The 27,645-nt window shown below is 41.0% G+C and overlaps 1 protein-coding gene across 3 annotated transcripts in view; it reads left to right on the top strand.

Moving 5' to 3' along the window:
* Positions 1-27,405, top strand: part of shroom1 (shroom family member 1) — a 44,117-nt gene extending 16,712 nt beyond the window's left edge. The window contains exons 1-9 of one of the 3 annotated variants that reach the window (XM_061739439.1): positions 4,660-4,886; positions 7,641-10,485; positions 11,356-11,542; positions 12,613-12,665; positions 13,825-14,448; positions 16,099-16,686; positions 17,618-17,720; positions 20,522-20,794; positions 25,758-27,405. In XM_061739439.1, coding sequence (XP_061595423.1) covers positions 7,721-10,485; positions 11,356-11,542; positions 12,613-12,665; positions 13,825-14,448; positions 16,099-16,686; positions 17,618-17,720; positions 20,522-20,794; positions 25,758-26,015 — 4,851 coding nt within the window. In that variant the 5' untranslated portion in view covers positions 4,660-4,886; positions 7,641-7,720 and the 3' untranslated portion in view covers positions 26,016-27,405. Of the gene's footprint in view, positions 1-4,659; positions 4,887-7,640; positions 10,486-11,355; positions 11,543-12,612; positions 12,666-13,824; positions 14,449-16,098; positions 16,687-17,617; positions 17,721-20,521; positions 20,795-25,757 lie in introns of those variants that run through there. The other 2 variants (XM_061739440.1, XM_061739437.1) reach the window with 2 other exon arrangements.
* The last annotated feature ends 240 nt before the right edge of the window (positions 27,406-27,645 follow it).

The raw sequence follows: 27,645 nt of genomic DNA, 5'->3' as shown, positions 1-27,645 counted from the left end.
CTGGGCGATATGGACCAAAAGTCATATCTCTATATCTTCTAGCTGAATGGCGATACTCGATATATATCGATATTTTTTCTGTGACATAATTGGGGTTTCCTCGGGCACGGTGGCGCAGCTGGTAGTGCAGCGGTCTCACAGCAAGAAGGTCCTGGGTTCGATTCCCGCCGGGGGGACGCTGTGGGTGCTGAAGTGCGTGTTAGTTCCCCCATGACTTCAGTGCCCACACCATGGGTGGGGTTGGCGAAAGGATCTTTCTGTGTGGAGTTTGTATGTTCTCCCCGTGTTCCCCTGGGTAGCTAGTGTGAGCTACCCTCACAAAAACATGCACACAGTCCTGGGCCATAGATGCCCCCTCTGGCCAACCGGGGCGCCAGATGGGGTGGGGAGGATCCGGCCGGAATAACGTGATCCTTCCACGCGCTACGTTCGGCCGGAGAAGCCCCACCCTGTCTGGTGAAAAGATGCGGCCTGCTCACTCCTCAGGTTAAGGAGGAGACCTGAGCTCAGTGCAGGGCCCTCCCGGGGTTGGTAGAGGATGGCAATGCCCAGGACTGTCAGTAGGTAGGAGCACGGAGTGGTAAAAATGGGAAAAAAACCGGGATAAAAATATTTAAAAAAAAAAAAAAAAATTGGGGTTTCCCCCAAAGCATTAAAGCATAGCATCTCTGTTAGCTTCTCTGTTACTATCTCTGTTAGCTTCATTTTTTTCTGAGGCAAACCCTTAAAAAAAGTTTTAATACAAAGCCTCGTGCCAAATGCCACACAGGTTCCTTTATTAACAGAGGTCTGCACTATATCAAAATGTATAAAACAAATGAAATAAAAAATAAACTGCCTGCATATATAGAATAAAAATGCTTCTTGAATAAAATAAAACAAATATCCCTTTCCTGCATAACAATTAAATTAAAATACACTGTGCAATTAATACAATGTAGACAGTAACAGGCAGACTTTTCCACTGAGGTTGACAGTTGTGCAAAAAACAAAACATTTGTTCAAATCTCAAATAAAACATGTAAAGATATTGCATCTCTTTGAGCAAATCTCAAATAATTACAACAAGTCAACTACTGTACATTTTACAGATTTTGTGCCAGGAAAATAACCTGTCAACACTGTCAGGTTTCAGCACACAAAAGTACTTTTCTGCCAGCGAGAGGGTCAGCGTTGATGTACAGTCAATTTGTCGCAAAATAAGCTATATCGATATAAACGATATTGTCTCGTACCATATCGCATTTGAAAATGTATCGATATATATTAAAATCTCGATATATCGCCCAGCCCTGACCCTTACTTACTCATCATACTGATTTTCCTACTCACGAGCACTCAGTTATCATGACATTGCTAAATTATTCTCTGACTGCTCAGCTCTTATGATTCAGACGGCAGCTTTCTGTGGGCTTGGCCTTGTTTTTTTTTAGCATAATGACACACCTCAGAAGTCTTTGAAAGTATCTTGCGCTGTTATGCCGTGGTATTGACAGAATGTAACCGCAGACGGGCGTATAAACACCCTCCTGTCCGTAGGACTGAAAAACACCAGTAAAGTAGTTCCTGTGACATTGGGTGTCTTCAGGAATACACTTTCCTGTGATCACACACACATACGTGCAGAGGCGGACAGGTTCACGAGGTGAAAACAATTGATCTGAGCTGTTGGGGCTCAGAGACTGCTGAAGGCTGTCCGGGGAAGGACAAAAGGTCTTTGGAACAATTTTAATCCCTCAGAGAAAGTAGATTAAATCACTTGTATTGTAAGCAGGCATGATGCTTGTTCACTTTTTTTGTTGTTGTGTGTCAATTCAAAGCTCTGTTTTGTGTCCGGTCTGCTTTTTCTTAAGTTAAATCTCTGTCACGTCTGTTTGCTGTGGTTGACATTTTCCCAGCCAGAGACAGAGTGACTGCTCTGTGCTGGAAAAGGAACCCGCTCTGTACTGAGTTTATATATTTGAGAACACTGTGGAAATAGTGAGCAGCACTTTAATGGTGTACAGCTTTAGTCATTTTTCAGGTTATTTTTCCACCTCCTTGTTTGACTCTTTATGGGTCAATGACGAATAAGGATTTTCAACAGGTCAATTTTAAAATAATAAAAAAAAGAATATCTATTGCAGTAGTTCAAACATTAGGAATGTTGTGTACACATAAATTCATATAAAACTTTTAAATTAATTATTCATATTAAAATAAATTAATTTCCTTAACATCTTGACATCTTTTTTTTTTTTTTTTTACAAGTTTTTTCAGTATTATACAAAAATGGTTATTTTAATGGTCACGTCACATGATATTTCATAAAATGGACATCAGTCAAACTTTGTTTGTATATTATGATGGAAATATAAATACAAATGTGTTGCAATCTTACACACTACAAGATGCTTCAGAAATCATGCCAGATAGGGCAGAAGATTGATTTAATTACATTTAGAGTGATTTCAAAAAAGTTTTCAAAACAAGAGTCCTGGTCGGACGGTCGCACCACATGACATTTTGATGCTTAAAACAACAACAAAATCCCAAATAACTAGTATTTTTTGTAAAACTCAAGTGAGTCCATATGTGGGACAGGTAGTTCATATATCTGGTATTTTTTTATCCATTTAAACCTTTTTTGAATTGAAAAAAAATCAGTTTTTCGGAAAATATAGATGTCACGTCATTGACCCATATACACTGTGATGAGCAGTAGAATTTAAAGTCAGTGTTAGATCACTCTGTTTGTTATAAGTACAATATAGACAAAACAGGTGAAAATCCTCAGTTCAAACAGTCTCAGCTCCAGAGTTTTGATCCATATCTGTAGGTTTAGCAGGGCCATCAGGGCCATCTTTGCTTCTCAGAGGTCTGGTGGTCCAGCCTAATGGCTGCATGTTAAAGGTCAAGCTGGAACACATAATTACCGAGGAGAACAGAAAAAAACACAATCAGAAAGAATTTAACATCCCCCTCCTATCAGTTATTCCTTCCTCTTGAGATCAGCCTGACCCGTGCTCTGCCACTCTCATTGGTTGGTTTTATAAATCCCGTTTGCTTTCTGAAAACGTGTCCTAGCCTGACACTTTACTGGGTCACGTTAAGTATTATTTGAGCTCATAGTGTCTAAAGTCTTTGGCTTATTAAGGCTTAATCTTTTCCCATTACACAATGATGTAGCCCAGTTGCCAGGCAGAGCACGGTCATAAGAATCCCCTTCTGCACACCTAACCATTGTATCTTAAAGATGCTGTTTTTTCTTCTCTTTTCCAATTATATTTAACCATCACCAAAAGAAAGAAAGAAAAGAAACAGGTGGAGTTAGTCACAGCCGTCACAAAAGGAAGGCTGCAGTTCTTTTCTCTCGTACTGACACTGAGCTAACAGTAAGAACAACTCTGCATAGCTGAGCACTAAACACTGCCAACCTCAAGAGAAAACAATAGTGGAGGCAAAAAGGCTCTTTGTCTGCCCCCCAACAATCCCCCAACAATCCCCCGGGACGGTGCTGACGCTGTCATCCAGGACAAGTGTCCAGGTTGAAGGTGATGCCACGCTGGCTCATTTACTGGCTTTAATGGGCTATTTTCAGCATGTTCAAATATGTGTAACACCTTTGTGATCTAATTAATGCCAGATAAATTATTGGTCTTCATTTAAGTATCATTTTTTAATAGCAAAAATCTAACAAAATCAGTATATTCAGAGATGGTTTCATGAAATATACACAGACTTCTCAGATAAATCAAAGTAATTTTGTATTATTATTATTATTATTATTATTATTATTATTATTATTATTATTATTATTATTATTATTATTATTATATATTTTTTTTAATTATTATTACGTTTATTGAACAGGGACAAATGTATCAAACATTATTTCATAAAAAATACAAAACAAATGTCATACATACAGGTTTCTAGCCAGAGCTAATTTGCAACTCCTGTCCCTGGTTAGGCCTTTACTTAAAATGCGAAAGCAGAGTTAAAACAGTACAAAACCATTAAAATACAAAACATGCTAAACAGAATGAACAAAAAAAAGACAATGCAAAGACAAGAACCAAAAACACAAACCAGATAAGGACAGAAAACTAAAATAAAATAAATAAATAAAGTGGTACAGTATGTTAAAGTCAATGTTCACAAGCTTGTTTCAGTTTTATTCAGTGTAATAATAAGTAATAGTTCTGCAGTTGGTTGATAATATGTTGTTTTTATAATTATGACGTTAACAAGAATTTTAAGGAATAAAGGGAAACTAAGGGAGAGGGGAAAAAAATCAAATTGAGAGTGATTGTGAGGGCTAGCTTGTCTTATGACTTTATTCTGTTGTTTTCTTTGGGGTCACCCATACACCCGCTTCTTCCACCCACCACGTCGCCCCCCGTCCTCCCTCCTGGCTTGGCCAGTGTCCATGTGCCGGGCTCGGGGCCTTGGGAATGAATGGCGCCCCGGCTCTGCTCCGTCTTTGAAGCCAGCCAGGAATGCGAGGCCTCTTTTTTCTTTTTTTTTCTCTCCTCTCCCCTCTCTCTCCGTTGTTCGGGCAGCCGGCAGCACTAGCAGCTATCTGCTGCGGTGAAATATTCCCTCCGCTGCTCTCATTGTGCATGAGAGAGCCGGACGTCATCCGCCGGCCAATCACTGGCTCCCAATAGGAACCCTCGGGTCTCAGTGGGGGGAGAAGGGACCCACTAGAAGTCTTCTCTCTTATATCTGCCTCTCCTGGTTACTTGCTCTGGTCACTCTTAAAGAAGAAGAAAAAAAAAGCTCTAAATGAGAAACAAGGACATAAAACATTTGGCTAATCCATATTTTAGATTGATGGTAAAAGACCTATTTCTTTCCCAGATGGATAACAGAAAAATAATTGACTTAAATTCAAAGTTTGGGTGAGTGGTTCTTTTTTTTCTAAATAATAGAGCAAACTTGAAGTCTAGACGGCGAGTAGTTGATCGCCGAGTCGTTCCCAATTCGCTGTTGATCCTGTTTTCTTACTTGTGCTGAACTTTCCTGCTGTCATTGTTCACTCGTCTTGTCTCTGGTTGTTGTGGTTTGCGTGTGAGAGTATTTGTCTGGGCCGGTCACCCTATGCCTCGCCCTCCCTCCCCGCTTGGCTCCTCTCTGTACATTTTGTCACTGCTTGTCCCCTCCATCACTTCCACTTGAGCGCCCCCCTGTTCGGGAGCCCCTCTGTTCTCAGAGAGGAGCGGAGGCCTGGAAACTGCACACAGGATCACAACTAATAAGAAAAGCCCTTCATAAACACACAGAATTACTCTGTATGCTGTAGATTGAAAGCTTCTCGGGAAGTGGGTGTTTGTGCATAAGCAATAGCTAACAAATGTAGCAGCTCTGGTGGATATGTCACTTGTTAGAATACGTTTGAAAGGAGCTTTCGGTTGTCACACTTATTTTTCATGCATTGCAACAAGGATCTAATCAGCTGTATTTTGCTGTCAGCTGTATTTCTTGCAGCTCCCATCATGTCATAATGGAAATTTCCATAAAGCAGTTGTGCAATTCAATTTAATTTGTGTATTTTTAAACTGGTTAGCTCCTCCTTATTATACGTGCAACAATTATCTTTGTGTCTGTCAAGTATGAAGCTTCAAGTATGATGAGAAAGTGAAGGTATGCAGGTCATGGGAGAGTCCTGTCATTAGTGTCTTAAACCCATCATTAACTTGCTCTGGCTCGTTAGATAGCAAGACTGGTTTGAGTTTTAATAATAGCCGATAATGAAAATGAAATGAAATAATGAAAAAAGTTTTCCACATGTAGGAATTTGAGAACTTAAGTTATCAAATTCCTTGTTTAAGGTGATGATGAAAAATGCCATGGACAGTTAAAATGGGATTCAGAATAATTGGCTTCTGAATATTAAAACGAGCGCCGGTCTAAATGAATAAGACGTATCATTGTGCTGCAGCACACTGAGTTCCAAAATCCTCGTTGACCAGCCAACAACTCAAATGACTCATTTCCAAACAGTTGTTACATATGACACAACTCAAAGCAGAACTGTGTCTAAAAGTTTCTAGTACAATATATCGTGTACATGTCACAGTTATATAGATTAACTGCAGAGCTGCTACGTGGCTAATGTTGCCGTGTGATGGGAAAACTCTTTGTAGTATATGGAAATGATTTATGGATATTTGAGTACATTTCACCCTGAAATAAGTTCGATTAACATTGAAAGACAGCGTGCGTTTTGAATTCTATGTGCCGTGAGGAGTGAAAGTACACTTATAAAAGTAATTTTAGGAAGTAATTTGGCTTTAGGATGCCCTAAATTTCCTTCTGGATCAATGAATTATCCATCTATCTATCTATCTAGAAATAAAAAGTGCAAATGCAGTTGCTTCTCACAAATAATAGCAGAAACAGACGGGTTTTTACATCCCACCCTTTCAATTTATTGTGTATCTGTCACATGACTAATCTCCTGATATTTCAAAATGGAATTCCTGAGATTTTTCTTGTGCTTGCTTCAGTGTGCACCAGCACCATCCTCAAGGTCATTAATTAGAGCCTTACTGATGCAAAACAGCCTACCGACCTCTCCGACAGGTGGTTCACAGCTCTGACCTAAAAAGCCAATCTGGCATAAACCATGTGACACAGCGCACACAAAAAAAGCACAAAACCTAATGCTGCGTAATGGTTTTCTATTAAATTAGCATTTTTAAACACTCTTATGGCATGCATCAGCTTAAAAAAACAAAAACACATTTTTTTTTTTATCAGGATCTAAGCCAGATACACATATTTTTAACCTTCAGCTATAAAGAAGAACCATTATTCATTCAGGTGTTTATAAGTTGTCTTGACAACATGTAACAAGTGAAGTTAAATTTCACAGTTAAGGAATCTGACCTAAAAGTTGCACAACAGCCTTTCACAAAACAGTAACTTCTCTTCCTAAACAGTTTTCTACCATGCATGCAGGTTAGGTGGTGCATCAATGGAAACGGCAGGGAATAATCAATTGAACTTTGGGGATTAATAAAGTATTTTGAATTGAATTACCATTCAACTGGAGTCCATGCCAAGCTGAAAATATACAGGACTGTCTCAGAAAATTAGAATATTGTGATAAAGTTCTTTATTTTCTGTAATGCAATTCAAAAAACCAAAATGTCATACATTCTGGATTCATTACAAATCAACTGAAATATTACAAGCCTTTTATTATTTTAATATTGCTGATCATGGTTTACAGTTTAAGATTAAGATTCCCAGAATATTCTAATTTTTTGAGATAGGATATTTGAGTTTTCTTAAGCTGTAAACCATGATCAGCAATATTAAAATAATAAAAGGCTTGCAATATTTCAGTTGATTTGTAATGAATCCAGAATGTAGGACATTTTTGTTTTTGTAATTGCATTACAGAAAATCACAATATTCTAATTTTCTGAGACAGTCCTGTAATTTACACATTTGTGTTTGCGTTTGAAGGCCACTGTTTTTTTTTGTTGTCGTTTATTTTTGAGTCAGTTGCAAAATTAAAAAGCAAATGTTATCAAGTCATTCCTCTTTTGAAGCGTCATTTGCCCTAGGTGAGTGAGGAAGCTTAGGATGGAGTTAAGATTTCCGGCTGATAACCGGTGTGTGCTGTGCTTGTGTTTCTCCCCCAGGAGCAGACTGTCTCAAGAGGCTTTAAGGACGGCAGAGAAATGACCTAAAAAAGCTGCAAGTGTAACCAACAACCTGGCACATGTGCATTGGTGGTAATTTCCACAGTTTCATCCACAAGGAGCACACATGCAGCAGCGCACACACACGTGTACCGTCTTTCCAAACCCTGCCCTTCCCTTCCTGCCAGTCGCCCCAGTCCTTCATGGATTCCTACAGCTTCCACTTTGAGAGAATGAGCAACGTAGACCTGCATCCTCTGAGCCTGCCCGTCAACCGGCTCTCCCCCGCCAAGTCCCACAGCAGCATCATCGACCAACTGGCCCACCACCAACACGGCAAGGGAGACTCGGCCTACAGCTCCTTCTCTGGCGGCTCCACGGCCCCGGATTACCCCTCTCCGTTCTTCCCCGACGACCTCCAGTCCAGCTCCTTCAGTCACTATGCTGATCTCAAGTACATGAAGTCCATTTACCATCCGTCCCAGGTGCTGCAGTCCGACCCCAAGACCATGGACCAGCTCTATCGTTCTGTTGAAGCCATTTCACAGCAGTATCGCAACAGCACTAACGTCAACCACCACAGCCACAACGGCAACAACAGTTTCCACACCAACAACAAAGCACTCTCTAAACAAGAGAGGTATTTTGGGGCTGCGTCCCAGAATGCCCATCCTCCTCTCCACCCCCCTCCCATCCCAGCGCGCCTTGATAGTTTCATAGCGACTAAAAACTTGGAGAACAGCAGGGTTCACCATCACGGTACTGCGTTTAAATCCCAGCAAAAGCAGCCCAGACCTCACAATCACCTGCACCCACGTGGCCTCATTTCCCCCAAACCGGAGACGGCCAACCCGGACGTGAGCAGCGCCAGCTTCATTTCTGAACCGGTGTACTCGGTATGGAAAGGGCCTCAGCAGCAGCCGCAAGGCCAGCACCCACCGAGCTACCGACCCCACCTCCAGCCTCACGATGAGGCCCGGGGGAACCCGGAGTACCTGTTCATCACGGATAAGAACGCTGGCTCCGAGCAGCACAAGTCACAATCACCTCCCCGGGGCAAAAGCAAGTCCGAGCACTCGACGAGCAAAAAGTCGTCGATAATAAAATGCAACGGAGACCATCACAACAAACCCGGCAGCGGTAGCCTTTTTGAAAATCAGCGCAAAAGGTCACACTCGGCCCACGACCTGCTGGATCCAGAGCCGGCCAGAGCCGCGAGCCCCTGGACCAATCAGGGTCTGATCAGCGGCAGCATTCAGCAAAAGGGCCAGTTCTACTTTGTCACAGGAGTGTGTAAGCTGTCTGAGTGTGGTTTTAGGACACAGTCCTCATCTGTTAGTGGCTCTGAGGCTGGAAGTGAGGTCTCGTCCGTAAGAGACAAAGAGAGATGCCACAGCACAATGGACAATTTGTTCAAACCTCTCCAAGAGAGTTCCCGCTCCTCCAGCGGCACAATTTCAGTAGACAGAGACACTTTAACTTCTGCGTCCAATGGAAAGGATCTGATATCCAAGAGCCAGGACCAGGAGAATCACCGGCCACTTCCCATCTCACTCCCGTCTGCTCAAACCTTCAACACGGACGTGATGGAGAGCCCCGAGATCGGCCGCCACACTGCCAGCAACCCCATATTCTACTGTGGACCCGACAGGAAGTCGCCACCGTATTCAGCCACTAATAAGAAGGAGGTGTCCTCTCTTATCAGCAATGAACAACCCAACCACAATAAGCGGGAGGAACACGCTAAAAGAGGAAAGCGCCAGCCCTTGGGGGACGTTGCCAGTGAGAGGATAAACAAAGAAACCACCCCGCTTCTGTACCACCTCACCGGAGCCAACTGGACAGCCATGCAACCCAAGAATGATCCGGGCTTCAGTAAAAAAGACAAGGAAGGAGAGTTAAAGAAAACCGGTCAAGTAGATGTAGCAGTAAATGACAAGGAAAGACCTGCAAGTGACGACAACAAGAGCAATACGGAGGAGGTGGCCTCCTCTGCCTGTAACACTCTAGATGATTCCTATAAGAAGTACTACAAAGAGAAACTGAAGGATGCCCAGTGTAAAGTGTTGAGGGAGACGTCGTTCAAGAGGAGGGACCTGCAGCTGTCTCTGCCTCACCGCGGGAGACAGAAACCAGACCCGAGGCCGCCAATGATTCACTCCTTCTCCTCGTCACAGGACTCCGAGACTTCCACTGAAACGCTGGCTCTTTCCCTCACCTCCGAGGAAACGGAGAAAGGGAGCATAAAATTAGAAGAGAATCACATGGAGGTGGATAGAGAGACTGAAAGGGAAAGTGGGAAGCCAGTAAATGTGGCGCAGCCTCAGGTGGGCCGTATCGGTGGCAGGAAGAGGCTCACCCTGGAGCAGAAGAAGATGTGCTACTCCGAACCGGAGAAACTCCACCAGCTGGGAGCGCCCAGTCACTCCACCTGCCGCTCCTTCGGGAGCGAAAGCGAGAGTCCGTTCGCAGCCGCGTTTGATGGAGGAGAGCACGTCGTAGAGCAGGGGGAGCAGGGGCTGGTGGCAGCGCGGAGGAGGATGTTTGAGACCAGAGGCCGGGCCCTGTCCGCCTCCTGCACCATCAAGACAAACCTGAAGCATCTTCAGCACAAAGCTCTGGTGGAGTACATGGAGCGCAAAACGGGCCAGAAAGCGGCAGAGCCCCAGCAGCCCACGCCCCAGCTGCCCCCTCCACCCAGGCAGAGGCACTCTCTGGGGGAGAAGCCCTTCGACTGGGGGCCCCGCCCGCTATCAGGGAACCATGACAGTAGAAACAGCAAGAAGAAGCTCCACAGACCCCACTCCGCCGGACGCATCCTGGACTCCTCCAGCAGCTCCATCAGGTATGACCAGTACTCCAGTTGTAAAAATAATCAGGGGGGATGGTGGATTTTATCATATGGGGACAGATAATTTGTGCTGATTACAAATAATATAATATATTACAAATAATAGCAGTGACAAGACACCTGCAGAAATACTGCAGGAATGACATAGCAGCAGTTAAATGCAGCCTTCTGTAAGCTTTAAATATCCACTGGGCTTACATCAAATACATCAAAACACAACAATAAAAAACACTTTTCTGAACTTATCAATATGACTCTGTCCTTCACAGGATAAGTAACATGGATCACTGCAAAAACTCACAATCTTAACAAGAATATTTGTCTTATTTCTAGTTAAAATGTCTCATTTTAGTAAAAAAAATCTCATTACACTTAAAACAAGACTCATCACTGGAAAAAAACAACAATTTTCACCTGTTTCAAGTAGATTTTCACTTGAAATAAGTAGAAAAATCTGCCAATGGAACAAGATTTTTTTGCTTGTAATAAGAAGATAAATCTTGTCCCACTGGCAGATTTTCCTACTTATTTCAAGTGAAAATTTACTTGAAACAGGTGAAAATTGTCAAATAAGTTATTTTTCTGGTGTTATTTTTCTGGTGATGACTCTAAATGTTGAAATAGCAGTAAAACCACATTCATTGATGAAATGACATAAGGGATGGAAAGGGGGGATGGCAGTTTTACAGGGGGGATGATTTTGACTGTTTTTATTTCAGGGGGGATGCCATCCCCCCTCATCCCCCCTATTCCCCCCTCAACTCCAGTACTGGGTACGGAGGAGGATTGAGGCTCTGAGAAAACGTTGCTGTTTCTTTCACTGTCTATGTATAATAAATTGCTGTTTTAATCTTCACCAAACAGGTATGCTCAGTTCTTCTCAGCACAGTCTTGCTCGGGCCAGTACCCGAGCAAGCAGAGTCCATGCAGACTGAGTCGGGGTCCAGGTCCATCTCAGGGAAAAGCTGCGTCGGTGGAGAGTCTGCTGGACCCGCCAGAGACGCCTAGTTTCCTCAGGAACCGGTCCACGTCAACACCACACTCATTCCAGGTACAAATGAATGAATGAATGAATGAATGAATGAATGAATGAATGAATGAATGAATAAAGTTTATTCAGTCATGACAACACAACACAAAAACATTGTGTACAGCATTAACATTTCACACAAAACCAATAATCATGTGTTTAACAATGACTGAAAAGGCATAGGCTGAAGCAAACTGCTTATAAAAGCCTATCCTATATTACCAACTTTCTTTTTGTGGCTACCGACCTCCAGAAAACCAAAAAGAGAATAGAAAAGCAAAGAAACAACAGAAAAAGCAAAGAAACATTAACAGATAGTCAATTGCACTCATAAGCTTCAAAAATAGCTTTACAAACCATTTTCTTAAAAACCAAAAGAGAATGACATGTTTTTAAATGTATGTTGGCATCATTCCAGAATGTAACTCCAGTAATGGAGACACGTCTCCTTTTCAGACCTTTTTTAGCTTTTTGTACAGTCAAATTGCAGACACCTCTAAGATTATACGGAGTCTCCTGAATTGAAAAAAACCTCTGTATTGAGTCAGGGACCATTTTTGATTTTGCTCGGAATATCATTTGCATGATTTTATAATAAAACAAATCATAAAATTTAATAACATGATAATTTAGAAAAAGTGTCTCTGTGTGATCGTATAGTAATCGGCCTTATTGATGATACGTATGGCTCGTTTTTGAAGTTTTATTATTGAATTTAAGGTGGTTTTAAAGGTGGATCCCCACAATTCCACACAGTAAGATAAATAGGGAACAACAATGAGTAGTAGATCAAATGCAAGGCCTTGGAATTCAGTACATTTCTAGATTTATACAGGATTGCGAGTGATTTTGAAATTTTCCCTTTAATGTTTTCAATGTGTTGTTTCCATGTTAACTTTTGGTCAAGGACAACCCCAAATGATTCGCTTTTATGTTTTCTCTTTCCATAAAGGCCTCAGTTAGGGGTTTGGTTCGGTTGTCATGGTAACTGTCTGCTGAACTAAATCTGACAAGCTTTCCAGTAGGGAAAACTAGGGGTTCTAATTCAAGTGTCATGTCGTGGATTTATTTAGCCTTTTTTTTGTCTGTAGGCACATGACGATGAAGAGGACCAGCTACCAGTTAACTCTATGGAAACCTGGAGGTATGTAACAATTCTGCTGGCAAACTGGGACATCTTATTAGGTTTTAGGTCGCAGGAGTATTAGGTTAGTGATGTGTGGGCTCTAGCTCAGACGATAAATCTCAGTTTGATTCGTTGTGGTGGCTGGAAAGTCAACACCTACCTGCTCCAACTAACGAGCAGACTCTTAAAGAGATTTATTTGGAGAACATAGACGTATATTAATAAGCTGAGCTCTTTTCCAAGTGCTGCCCTACTTCTTAACGCTGCTGTTTTCATATTAACGTTGCCATGTTATAAATCAGTTATACACAGTACTCGTTGTAAAAATAAATCAGGGGCGATGGTGGATTTTATCATATGGGGACAGATAATTTGTGCTGATTACAAATAATATAATATATTACAAATAATAGCAGTGACCAAAACACCTGCAGAAATACTGCAGGAATGACATAGCAGCAGTTAAATGCAGCCTTCTGTAAGCTTTAAATATCCACTGGGCTTACATCAAATACATCAAAACACAACAATAAAAAACACTTTTCTGAACTTATCAATATGACTCTGTCCTTCACAGGATAAGTAAAATGGATCACTGCAAAAACTCACAATCCTAGCAAGAATATTTGTCTTATTTCTAGTTAAAATGTCTCATTTTAGTAAAAAAATCTCATTACACTTAAAACAAGACTCATCACTGGAAAAAACAACAATTTACACCTGTTTCAAGTAGATTTTCACTTGAAATAAGTAGAAAAATCTGCCAATGGAACAAGATTTTTTTGCTTGTAATAAGAAGATAAATCTTGTTCCACTGGCAGATTTTTCTACTTATTTCAAGTGAAAATTTACTTGAAACAGGTGAAAATTGTCAAATAAGTAATTTTTCTGGTGATGACTCTAAATGTTGAAATAGCAGTAAAACCACATTCATTGATGAAATGACATAAGGGATGGAAAGGGGGGATGGCAGTTTTACAGGGGGGATGATTTGGACCATTTTTATTTCAGGGGGGGATGCCACCCCCTCATCCCCCCTCAACTCCAGTACTGATTATACACTCACAAAAGTTAATTTGTTTGTATTTAAGGTGCACCATATTTACTGATGTGTTCCTAGTTTATAGGATTTACCTTTCTGTTACTCGATACTTGAGTTGTGTATTTTACATTTCAGTTCCCAGAAGAGTCCGGTGCAGGAATCGTCTGTAAAAGCAGTTCCTAAGGGCCAGCAGCAGCGAGTCCGCGTGGTGGCACAGAGAGGGAAGTCCATGGAAGAGCTCGGAGGGTCCAAGTTAACCAAGATGTGTGCCCACAGTAAAAGCTCTGAACATCTGGATCAGTGGAGGCATTCAAACGGGCCTGGGAGACATGACCGGGACAAGGCCAGAGCTGCTTTCTTCACGGACGTGAGAGAAGCCCGTTGGCAGGAAAGTGGGAGGAGGAAACAAGTAGCAAAAGAAGCAGAGTTGGCAGGTCAGAAGAACACTCAGGGACAGACCCAAAACCAAACACAGAGAAGAGCCGTGTTGAAACCCGGGTCAGTGCCGGGGGAAGACGCACCAGCAGGGGGGAGGAGTGCTAGTGGATCCAACTCCCCGCCCTCCAACTCCTCTATCCGGAACGGAGTTCACGCTGCTTCTCCTGACTCCCACGGACCCGTCACGGATGAGCTTAGGTCGGACAGGAAACCCAGTGAGACTGGTTCTAACCCAGCACCTTTCAGAGGTCAAGAGATCAGACCCAGCTCCTCCACACCCACGCCAACAAAGCCTGCTTGTGAAAACACAACCTGCTCCAGGTAAGATGACACCTCTACTCATCTCAGCTCTGCTCCGTCTAGTCCAGGGGTCGGCAACCCAAAATGTTGAAAGAGCCATATTGGACCAAAAACACAAAAAACAAATATGTCTGGAGCCGCAAAAAATGAAAAGTCTTGTATCAGCCTTAGAATGAAGGCAACACATGCTGCATGTTTCTATATTAGTTAGAACTGGGGGAATATTTATTTTTTCATTATGCACTTGAGAAAAAAGTCTAAATTTCGAGAAAAAAGGCGAAATGTCAAGATTAATGTTGAAGTACAATCTTGAGAAAAGTCAAAAGGTCGAGTAAAAAGTCGAAATGTTGAGAAAAAAAGTCGAAATGTCGAGAAAAAAGTTGAAATGTCGAGATAAATGTTGAAGTACAATATCGGGAAAAAAGTCGAAATGTCGAGAAAAAAGTCGAAATGTCGAGAAAAAAGTCAAAATTTCGAGAAAAATGTCGAGATTAAAGCAGCTATGAAGTGTTGAAGAATATTATCAAAACCAGTTCAGAAGTCCGCTGTGGTGTAGTGAGTTTTATTCAGTAGCTGGCGGTGAGCAGACCTACACAGAGCGTGTCTGGGTTGGTGTGCTGACCACGAATGATTCGAAATCATGACTTTTATACAGTAAATTCAAAGCACAAAAGGCAGGAATAAACAAGCCAAGTGAGAGACAAAAAGCAATTTACAGTCAGATGTGATCTTAGGCCAAATGAGTTGGTATTAGCATATCAGTCAGTCAGGAACTTCGTCATATGGCATTTCCGTGGTTCAAGTCTGTTCAAAGGTGTCGGCCCTGCAGGTGGTAGGAAACTGGAGTTTCCCGTCAGTCACGGTGTCACAATGCCTCATCAGTAGTGACAGATCTCCTGGTAGATCTGGTCGTTCCTTATCGCCCTTTTTAATTCTCTCCTCAGCACCAGGTTTATGAACATCTGCACCTCAGAGTTGGATCACCAAACAGACTTTTGCTGCTGTTGCTGGTTGAATAAAATGACTCGCGTGCAGCAACACGCGAGTCGCTCTTTCGCTGATTTCCGCCTCCTGACTCAAACTCGCCTCAGCCCGACTCGTCTCGCCTCCACTGAGGCGAGACGAGTCGGGCTGAGTAGGTACTAGTGGAAAAGCGCCACATGTGTGTGGTTATTACTGGTTTGAAGTATTAAAGTCTTCGTCATTATATTATTCTCATTTGAATCTATCATTCATCAGAATAGAATAGACTTTATTGTCATTGTGCTCAGGTTAAAATGAGATTGGTTGGCATGTTCCCACCAAAGTGCAAAGGAAGCAATCAAAATAAGATGAATAAATTATTATAAAAAGCACAGTATAAAAACATAAAAGCAATAAAAAACAATGAATGGATAAAGTGCAACAAACTGTGACCCAAACATCACTCCCACATCATTCAGAAAATACGCCTGTTCTGTTATGTATTGTTATGCTGTGTTATGTATTATTTAACAGTCTAAAAGCCCAGGGATAATAGGTGTTTTTGAGTCTATTTGTCCGCTGCTTCAGGACTCTGTACCTCCTGCCCACAGAAAAAGCTCTGAACTAGTAGCCATTATTTACTGTATGATTCTGCAAAAGTCATTGAATCCAAGTGGGAGTGTTAAATCTAGTTTGTTTCATTCCCAGCAGAAGTGCTACTTCTGTACACGTGAGTGGACCAGAAAAGGAGCAGGCGGTAGATGAGCCAGGCAGCGACGGCCAGCCGCCTGATTCCAGCCCCGAGGTTCCTCTGAGCGGCGGCGTCACCAGCGACGCTTCACCGTGGCCTCTCCCACCAGGAGAAGAGGAGTCTTTCCCACTGACGGACGATGTTTTTGAAGAGTCCGCCAGCCCAGTCCTCCCAAAGCAGACGAGTGAAACGTCCCCCTGCACGTCCGTCTCCGACGCAGACGTCAGTCCGCACACGGACGAGCAGAAGGACGAGCAGAAGGACTCCCAGGTGGAAGCTGAGGGGTCGGGAGACGAGGATCTGGTGGAGGAGAGGGGGACGGCGGAGGGAGAGACGCAGCGCTCGGACAGGCCCGATCAGAAACCTCAGTGGGAGGAGCTGGTGGAGGCCGTGGTCCAAGCTGACCCGTCACTGGCCCAGGTGCTTTACCCGCTGGCCAATAGGAAGACGGCGCTGATGCTGATGGAGCAGCTGCTGTCGGAGGACACGCTGCTGATGGAGGAGCACTACAAGAAGAAACAGGAACAGAAAGAATCTGCTGAAAGGTAAAAGTTCATGGTGTAAAACAGATCCAGTGAGTTTCTTTAGTTCCCAGATTCAACAGATCTACAGGACTGTCTCAGAAAATTAGAATATTGTGATAAAGTTCTTTATTTTCTGTAATGCAATTAAAAAAAACAAAAATGTCATACATTCTGGATTCATTACAAATCAACTGAAATATTGCAAGCCTTTTATTATTTTAATATTGGTGATTATGGCTTACAGTTTAAGATTAAGATTCCCAGAATATTCAATTTTTTTTAGATAGGATATTTGAGTTTTCTTAAGCTGTAAGCCATGATCAGCAATATTAAAATAATAAAGGTCTTGCAATATTTCAGTTGATTTGTAATGAATCCAGAATGTATGACATTTTTGTTTTTGTAATTGCATTACAGAAAATCACAATATTCTAATTTTCTGAGACAGTCCTGTATAATACCGTGTTAAGAGAAGGATACGTCACACTCATGAGAAGAATTCATGTTATTTAACATTAGAATCAAAGTAAAAGAGCTTCTTTCCATTTTCCAAATCCTTCACTTTCCATCCTTACTGGGTGACAAGATAGCATTAGTACAACAGTGTACCTTTAGAGAATAATTATACATAATAATCTGACAGAGTGTGGAGTTTAAAGTGTAGGCCGTGCCAAGTTCATGAGGATCACTTGTTTCGTGTCTTTCCATGAAACTTGACACTGGCACAAAACCTGAGTTGGCAGTGTTACTTTTTGCATCGTTACATGCACAGACACACCCAATTATTTGCTTTGCAATTAGATACTTCACATGCACTCAGATGCCTGAAATTTTAGTACTAGTTCTCATTACACGAGCAGAGGTTGTTTGTTTCTCAGCTCTGAGCACCACAGGCCTTTCTCATTGTCTTCTATACATCTATATTATGACGTAAAGCTGTTTCTCTGTGTAGCGGTGAACCGGTGGAGGGGCCTGAACCGTCCTCTGGACCTGCTGATGGCCAAAACCCTCAGAGTACAGACCCGGAGAGCAAGGCTGACGTCACCGAGAAGAAGGTAATTCTAGGTTTATGCTTAGGGGTAATACTTACATAACAAACATTGATCCACTAATTAAATTACAAAAGAGAGCCATAAGAATTGTAAATAATTCAAAATACTGCGACCCAACAAACCCACTCTTCATTAAACTAAATACCTTGAAATATGTAGATCTAGCTGAGCTAAGGACTTCTCTTATAATGTATAAGGCACACAACAACCTACTTCCTTACTGCATTCATGTTTTCACCCAGAGAAAGTCAGTATGAACTCAGGGGAACTTGTATGTTTAAAAAAATAAAGGTAAGGACAAACTTTAGAAGTAGATGTGTTTCTGTTAAAGGGGTAAACTTGTGGAATAGTCTCTGTGATGAGCTAAAAATGTGTAGTTCTATCTGCAAATTCAAAAAAATGTTTAAACTTAGGGCAATGGATAAATATAAACTATGACCAAGAGCAGCTTCTCCTGTATATCACATGCTCTTGTTGTAATTGATCCATGTAATACTTTTTATTTTGATTTGTTGTGATGTGATGTATTGTAAAAAAGGGTAGGCATTATATAAGCTACGGCCTCAGTCTACACCTTTTTTGGTTCATTTATTTATATATCCAGCTTTACTGTGGTGCATGTTTGGATTGACTAATGGACCAAAATAAAACTAACTAACTAACTAAGTAATGCAACATAGAGGGTACTTTTTCACAAAGATGCTGCTGAGTATCAGCATGACTGATAAGTGGTAATATTGACCTTCATTAAAAAAGACCAAGATCCAAGACTCTTAGCTGGTTTATTTTCACATTTCAACCATGAATTTTGACCAGATCCTTTTGCTTTTAACTGAATTTACCACAAACAACAACAAAACATTCTAGTTCTCCTAAATGTAAAATCTTTGTTACAAAGTGTCCAGATTTTTCTTCCCCCAGTGTACTGAAATAGTGACAAAGTAAAACAGTTTTCTCCAAAAACCTCTGTGCATGTGCAGAAAGAAAAACAGAGCAGCAGAATAAACACTTTGATCTGCACAGCTTGAGCTCATTTAGTTTTTCCATTCTAAAAAAGAAACCGGTGATTTCATATCGATACCATCTGAATGCTGTTTGGTCGTAAGCAAAACCATTTCAATCAGAGATGATGTCTGCCTCTTATCAGCGTGTCCCACTTGTCCAATGTTTGTGTTAGCAAATAACCTTCCCTCCTCCCTCCTGGCTGCCCAACAGGCTCCTTTATTATACATTACACAGTATTTTAGCCTTATTTAAAGCAGCACAATGTAACTTTCAGCTTTTGTTGAGTTTGGCGGCTCCTTTGGACAAAAGCGGTAGTGCTTTACCAGAAAGAACTACATTTCCCATGAGCACCAGCGCGTACTGCCGGAAAACTCCTGTCCCCGTCGCTGCATTTGTTTCTTTGTGCATTCGCCCTGCACAATTTTACAGTTCTCAGGAAAAATAGTAGAAATGTTCTATACATTTTCTTTGCATTGCATTCTTTCCTCTAGTGCTGTAATTCTATTCAATTGTATTATTATTTTATAAAGCTTCCTCATTGCCAATTACACAATTTTATGATCACTATTATTATTCTGTGTCTGTTGTTGATATTGTCAGTAATTTTAGAATTACCAAAACCGAAAACATTCTCATTTTGATTCTTATTGAACATAGAACTTTACATTTACATTTGTATCATAACAATTCTGTCTCTCTTGTTGGACATCCCTCCTCGTCTTTAGTTTAAGTTTAGTTTAGTTTATTTTCGGTCATGACACAAAAAAAAAACAACAAGAAAACGAATACACTGTTCAAAGAAAACATTACAAAAAAGTTTCCAATATACAAATAAACAAATAACATCTAGACCGAAAAAGGGGTAGGCCGAAGCAAAGCTTATTATTTGCCTGCCCTCAAAAAGTTTAATTAAATTAATGAAATAAAAGCAAGAAGTAAGAGAAAGACTGCCAGTAAAACGAATTGCCTCCATGGGGATAACAAAAATTCCTCAAGAAATAAAAAAGAAAAATGTAAATAAAGGTGCAGTCTACATGTTACATGTTCATCCTTAAAAAATCAAAGCTAATCACCAATTAAATAAATACCCAAATCAACATAGCAAGCATCACCACTCATTAATTTAAAAGGATAAGGATAAGGATATCATCCTTCTTTTCAATGTTTTTTTAAATAAGTTTAAGGTTCTACATAATTTCAAATCCCTATCTAATTTATTCCATACATCCACCGATGCCACTGTTGTGCATCTCAGTTTGGTGCTGTAATTCTATTCAATTGTATTGTACATCCCTCCTCGTCTTTCAGCTCACGCCAGCGAGTGAACGCCGGGCCAATGTTTATTCTTGTCCGGGCATTTAGCTTGTTACTCTCCCGCTTTCTTTATTCGCCTCCTCCGATAAAACTTTTATTTTCTTCGTTTTTTCCGCTGCTTGGGCCATGATACCAGCTTCTGCTGAGCTCTGCACTCCACGCCCCGCCCAGCTTTGGTCTCCACTACGAATGGGGAAGGAGGGGGAAGTGACGTATGCCATAAAGCAGTCAAAGCTGTAAAAATGTGTAGTTTTTTAGTGTGGCAGGGTTCCTACCATGCTCCTCAAAGTTACATAGTGCCAGTGAAGGAGATACAGACCCCTCAGACCATGACAGAGGTTCATTAAACCTGTTGGAAGTTGATGTTCCATCACAATGATGATGATGAAATATTAGATTAAGGTGGAAAAGTTACATAGTGCTGCTTTAATGACTCTGTAATGCTATTATCCATATTGTCTCACACATTTCTTCTCCCCCTGCAGCGATTGTTGGTGTCCTGCATCGAGGAGCGTCTGCGTTCCCTTGAAGAGTCCCGTGGTGCCTTGCAGATAGATGTTGAAGAGAACTCGGCCCGCGGGGCGGCGCTGGAGGTCCTGGTGCGTGAACGTTGTCTGCCCGTGGAGCTGGAGCGGTACAACCTGTTCATCGGAGACCTGGAGAGGGTGGTGAACCTGCTGCTGTGTCTCTCTGCCCGCCTGGCCCGGGTGCAGAACGCCCTGAGCACCGTGGACCAGCACACCGACGCCGAGGACAAGGTGGGAAACATCAACCTTAGTTCCCTCTCATAGTCCAGGGGCCAGAGCCACTCAAGGTGACCAAACTTACTTATGATTTTTGAAAAGATCCATGTCTGCAGATGATATTTTGGTATGATAACCTTCCTGAGTGGCAGCTGGATCACAGTTATCAGCTCATGAAGTTCAGATAATTACATTTTAGATGCTGCTGCATATCCTGGTTTAGACTCATGTACAGGAAATCTGTCAATGTTTCACTATATTGTCTTTAGTATCATTTTAAAGGGGACCTTTTAAGCATTCATTCAAGCTAAGATGTGAATCTTTCTGACCAACATAGAGGTCACTGCAGCCCTTTAAACTATAAACAACACACATTTTGTGTTATCTAGGAACAACAGAGACACAAAATACAAAAACTGGAATACTCACAGGCCCATAAGGATTCAGTAAATGTATAATATCCCCCTACTATATCATTGTTGCAGGTCATTGTGAGCCTTAAACTAGAAGAGCATCATTAGGCTCCTATGAAACTATAACAGCCACTAATGTCACAAACTGCTCTTTATCATGCAAATAAAGGATGATCCAGCTGCCACTCAGGAAGGTTATCATACCAGAATATCATCTATGGACATGGATCTTTTCAAAAATCATAAGTAAGTTTTGTCACTTTGAGTGGTGCTGATATCTGGTCTGGCCTGCCGTTAAAGCCTCAATGCCTGATTTATCTGATCTTATCATACATCTTATATCATACATCACATCTGTCTGTCTATCTAAGAAGAATTCATGGGAAAGCTGTTTAAGATCAAATTGGAGGCGTTTTTTTTTTTGCAACTTAAATTTTTATTATGTTTTCACATGTAAATAAACAAAACAATATTGTAAACAAGTTACAGATTAACAATAATAGTAACATTTACCAACTGTCTGGAGATAATCCTCTATTCAGTCCACTGTTCCATTCGGCATTTGTTCAGTTGGTGTCACGTGTCAGTATTGGTGTCAGTATTCCATTTTTCCCAGTTCTTTTCAAATACATTCTCTTTGATCCTTAAAAGATATGTAAATTTTTCCATAACACAAACTTCCTGGACAATTTCCAACCACTGTTCCTGTTTCGGGGCTTTTACATTGAGCCAGTTTCTTGTGACTGCTTTTTTACCTGTTGCGAGTAACACACTCGTTACAACCTTTCCAATATTCCCAAGATACATCACTGGGCAAGTATTTGGGATTTCATATCCCAGAATATTTTTTACAACTAAATGTACACTTTGCCAGTATATCTTAATTTTTGCACAGTTCCAGCAGACGTGTGCATGGTCTGCCTCCACATCCACCTCCAATCTAGGCCAGTTGCCTAGATTTTATCTTTGGTGTTATAAAGTATGGAGTTAGGTTTTTCCAGCAGAACTCCCTCCATATTAATGAGTTTGTAACGTACATTGTGTCTCGCACATGCGGTACTATTCATCCTCTTGTATTTGGATCTTTAGTTCTGCTTCCCATTTTGCTTTTATATAGAGGGAATTGGACGCGTTTTTAACTTCAACATACAGGACTGTGTCAGAAAATTAGAATATTGTGATAAAGTCTTTTATTTTCTGTAATGCAAAAATGTTATACATTCTGGATTCATTACAAATCAACTGAAATATTGCAAGCCTTTTATTATTTTAATATTGCTGATTATGGCTTACAATTTAAGATTAAGATTCCCAGAATATTCTAATTTTTTTAGATAGGATATTTGAGTTTTCTTAAGCTGTAAACCATGATCAGCAATATTAAAATAATAAAAGGCTTGCAATATTTCAGTTGATTTGTAATGAATCCAGAATGTATGTTTTTCCTGTATCAGTTCAGCTCACATCTTTGCAACCACTTAACAAAAACATTGATTCAATTTAGGCTACAATTCATGAATACTAGAACTATTGTCAACACTATGAATGGGGGAAAAAGTAATCTGGTATCTGACTGATAATGAGGGTTAAAAATAACTGAATTTGATAAACAAAATGTGATAAGAATCTCCTGATGTCTTCTGATGCATCAGCACATTCTGATCCCTTGTACACTTTCCTTCTGTTTACTATACACATGAATACACGCGAGCAAAAGCGTACAGTCAGTGATTCCTCCGGGGGAATGTCAAGCAACCTGAAGGATTCCTGAGTTATGGCACCTTATTCAGAGCTCCCAGCTAAGAAATGACCGCAACCAGTACTGGAGTTGAGGGGGGATGAGGGGGGATGAGGGGGGATGGCATCCCCCCCCTGAAATAAAAACAGTCAAAATCATCCCCCCTGTAAAACTGCCATCCCCCCTTTCCATCCCCTATGTAATTTTATCAATGAATGTGGTTTTACTGCTATTTCAACATTTAGAGTCATCACCAGAAAAATAACTTATTTGACAATTTTCACCTGTTTCAAGTAAATTTTCACTTGAAATAAGTAGAAAAATCTGCCAGTGGGACAAGATTTATCTACTCATTACAAGCAATAAAATCTTGTTCCACTGGCAGATTTTTCTACTTATTTCAAGTGAAAATCTACTTGAAACAGGTGAAAATTGTCAAATTTGTTGTTTTTGTCCAGGGATGAGTCTTGTTTTAAGTGTAATGAGATTTTTTTTTACTAAAATTAGACATTTTAACTAGAAATAAGACAAATATTCTTGTTAAGATTTTGAGTTTTTGCAGTGATCCATGTTTCTTATCCTGTGAAGGACAGAGTCATATTGATAAGTTCAGAAAAGTGTTTTTTATTGTTGTGTTTTGATGTATTTGATGTAAGCCCAGTGGATATTTAAAGCTTACAGAAGGCTGCATTTAACTGCTGCTATGTCATTCCTGCAGTATTTCTGCAGGTGTTTTGGTCACTGCTATTATTTGTAATATATTATATTATTTGTAATCAGCACAAATTATCTGTCCCCATATGATAAAATCCACCATCCCCCCTGATTGTTTTTTACAACTCCAGTACTGACCGCCAGTGTCAGCAGCAGCGATGACTCCCGTGGCCTCGGCTACTCCGGCCTGTTTACTTTAGCACCGCAAACACGCCACTTGGGGAAAGTTGAAGGGCAACTTTAATAGCGTCAAGGTTTCTCACTGTGAGGAATGCTGAAAACGCTGCTGCATTTTAATGACCAGTTTTTTTAGCTTATCTGTGTTTGAGCCAAATACTTTAGTAGACTTTTGAAGATAATTTTTTGATAAATTGCCGCTTAAAAGGGCTATACTTCAAGAGATTGCTTCCAAATGGTTTGATACATTGAGAAATAATTAATCATATTTGACCATGCTGAGTTGGCTCATTATATGATGTTTACTATAACCTCATTTTTATTGCTTCTTCCTAATTAATCCTGAATTCAGCCTCATGTCCATTAGGATTTGTTCCATTAATGTGACATGTACTTTGCTGCATCATCCCAATAATTGTCCCATTTACACTGTCCCAGTTTTCCTGCATTTATTATTGTTTGCATGGATGCTTTAGATTTCCAGATTCAGCCCTGAAAAAGCTCTTTGTTAGTTTGTTAGAGCTCGCTGCGTACAGAGGACTCGTTAGAGCCTCATTTGTTTTCCTGCTGTTATCAGCAGCGCTGGTATTTACACTGACTCACCGAAACTCCAGCCCAGTTTCGGTGACATGTGTGTGTATCCTGCCCTCTGTTGACTTAAGGCCACACTGCACCTACTGCCCTGTGGCCGTTGGAGAAGAGGATTGCAAAACTTTCACTGCTTCCCGTTGCATCATATGTGACTTAAAGCAGCACTATGTAACTTTTCCACCTTAATCTAGTATTTCATCATCATCATTGTGATGGTACATCAACTTCCAACAGGTTTAATGAACCTCTGTCATGGTCTGAGGGGTCTGTATCGCCTTCACTGGCACTATGTAACTTTGAGGAGCATGGTAGGAACCCTGCCACAGTAAAAAACTACACATTTTTACGGCTTTGACTGCTTTACGGCATACGTCACTTCCCCCTCCTTCCCCATTCGTAGTCGATACAAAGCTGGGCGGGGCGTGGAGAGCAGACCTCAGCAGGAGCTGGTATCATGGCCGGAGCAGCGAGAAAAAACTAAGAAAATAAAAGTTTTATCGGAGGAGGCGATAAAAAGAAAGCGGGAGAGTAACAAGATAAATGCCCGGACAAGAATCAACATTGGCCCGGCGTTCACTCGCTGGCGTGAGCTGAAAGACGAGGAGGGATGTCCAATACAATTGAATAGAATTACAGCACTAGAGGAAATAATGCAATGCAAAGAAAATGTTGAGAACATTTCTACCATTTTCCTGAGAACTGTAAAATTGTGCAGGGCTGATCTGCAAAATATAAGGAATGGGCATTCAGTTATTCACAGGTTATAAAGTATTTTTTTATTTTCTCAGTAAGTATGTTGGAGTAGCGTATGAGTTTGTAGTTTGGGGCGCATTATCTGTCTGAAACAGGACGGGGGGCGGGGGAGACTTCACTAATAAAACCAAGTTGAACTTAGTGATTTTCAACATCGTCATACATATTGTTTAGCCAAAAATAGATACATTACCTCTTCACTATCCATCCTGCAAACGACCGCTGAAAACAGGAAAGTAGTTTTGAAAGTCCGTCCCGTCTTATTTCATTCACTATCAAAACAAATGCAGTGACGGGGACAGGAGTTTTCCGGGAGTACGCGCTGGTGCTCATGGGAAATGTAGTTCTTTCTGGTAAAGCACTACCGCTTTTGTCCAAAGGAGCCGCCAAACTCAACAAAAGCTGAAAGTTACATTGTGCTGCTTTAACTTGTTAATTAAATCAGGAAATGAACCTTAAAGGTGACACAAAGTGAAGCTTTTCCATTGTGTGTTTTTGTAATCTGATCAATCTCAAGATGACAGTCAGAATAGCCTTTTACCACATCAGTTATGATCATTTCTAACCGATATAACCTTTTGTCACGTTGCAGGAATCTCTGGACAGTCGCCACCGTCTTCTATGCAAACAGAGGGAGGATGCCAAAGATCTGAAGGATAATCTGGACCGCAGGGAGAACCTGGTCTCCACCTTCCTGTCCCGGCAGCTGTCGGCCGAGCAGCTGCAGGAATACCGGCGCTTCGTCCAGACCAAGGCCTCGCTGCTCATCCGCCACAAGGACCTGGAGGAGAAGCAGCGGCTGGGAGAGGAGCAGCTGGAGGCCGTGTCCAGCAGCAGGAAGAACATATGAGGGGAGAGGAGGATGGACGGAATATCACAATCTCTGCATTCACGTGAAACCTGGAGGACGGGGTTAAAAAAGACATTTTCAGCTGCACTCTGTGTTTCCGCTGGATCTGGAGATCAGGCTGACGACTAATCCTTTATAGACTGATACTAGACAGAACTATGAGAGGTTCATCACATGTTCTGCTGTCCACTCAGGACTACAGGTGGTTCATGAGCTGAACACAGTGACAGTTAAGCCAGCAGAGTGCATTAAGACCTCTCCCTAGTGTACGTTCTCTTTCACTTTGAACAGTTGGAACTATTGCCTTAATATCGTTGTAGCTGTTGAATATTTTATATTAATAGCTGCTGTGCAGAAACTTTTAGCAATTGAGAAAGTGTCCACTTCCCTTCCAGCCCCGTTCCTGTTCCTGCTCCTGTGGAAACGTCTAAGCTTTAAGATTGTATTTGAGCAGCCGGACGGCATTAGCCTAACAGACGCTGGTGCAATGCATCATGTCAGTAAAATGTACTATAGATATAGTAATTTTAATCTTTTTAAATTGTCATATTTTTAAATGTATTTCAAATCATGGCACTAAAAACCAAAAAGGTGAATTTAAAAAAAGCACTTTGTCAAGATACATGAATGCACATTTCTTCAAATCGGATTCTCAATAATTTCAAGTGAAAGCCTTTCTCCATCCGTTTCTTTTGTCTTCTTCTTTTTGTTCATTTTGAATAGGAATTGAAAAAAATGTAAGGTACTTTAGCTCACACAACAGTTTGAATGATTCTGTACTAAAAGTTCTGATTTCTTACTTTCTTGCTGGTTTTCTACTGGAGCTGCTCCTCACACGCAGCACGTTGTTAAAGGACCGATTAAATCAGCGAGTATTCCCTCGTGTGCTCGCGTGCTTCTGTCTCAGAGGTGGCAGGTGATACTTGAAATACCTTTTTTTATGAGAGAAAAAGATTCCAGTCCTCACTTCAGGTGTCTCAGACCCATTCCTACTCTTCTCCCTCCACGCCCCTTTTACACACGTGTCATTAAATCCTTTAAGAAGTTTGTTTCACTTTACAGATCAGTCGCTCTTTGTGAGAATATCCACTTCTATCAAACAACTCCGCGCCCAGTGGCGTCAATTCAGTCAAAGCTAAGGTATGGCAAGGTTACGCGTCACAGAACTGAACTAGAGTATCAATCATTACGTCCAGCAAATACTCATCACAGAAGTCTGCTATGTAACTTATCTGTGTGGTCAAGAAAATTGGAACTTTTTCAAATGCAGTCTCGCTCACTGCAAAAACTCAAAATCTTACCAGGAATATTTGTCTTATTTCTAGTTAAAATGTCTCATTTTTAGTCAAAAAATCTAATTACACTTAAAACAAGAGTCATTACCAGAAAAATAACTTGTTATTTGACCATTTTCACCTGTTTCAAGTAAATTTTCACTTGAAATAAGTAGAAAAATCTGCCAGTGGAACAAGATTTATCTTCTCATTACAAGCAAAAAAATCTTGTTCCACTGGCAGATTTTTCTACTTATTTTAAGTGAAAATCTACTTGAAACAGGTGAAAATGGTTGTTTTTGAGTCTTGTCTTAAATGTAATGAGATTTTTTTTGACAAAAAATTAGACATTTTAA

This window comes from Cololabis saira, chromosome 14, assembly GCF_033807715.1.
Source record: "Cololabis saira isolate AMF1-May2022 chromosome 14, fColSai1.1, whole genome shotgun sequence".
Lineage (NCBI taxonomy): Eukaryota > Metazoa > Chordata > Actinopteri > Beloniformes > Belonidae > Cololabis > Cololabis saira.
This window is presented reverse-complemented; position numbering and strand designations above follow the sequence as displayed.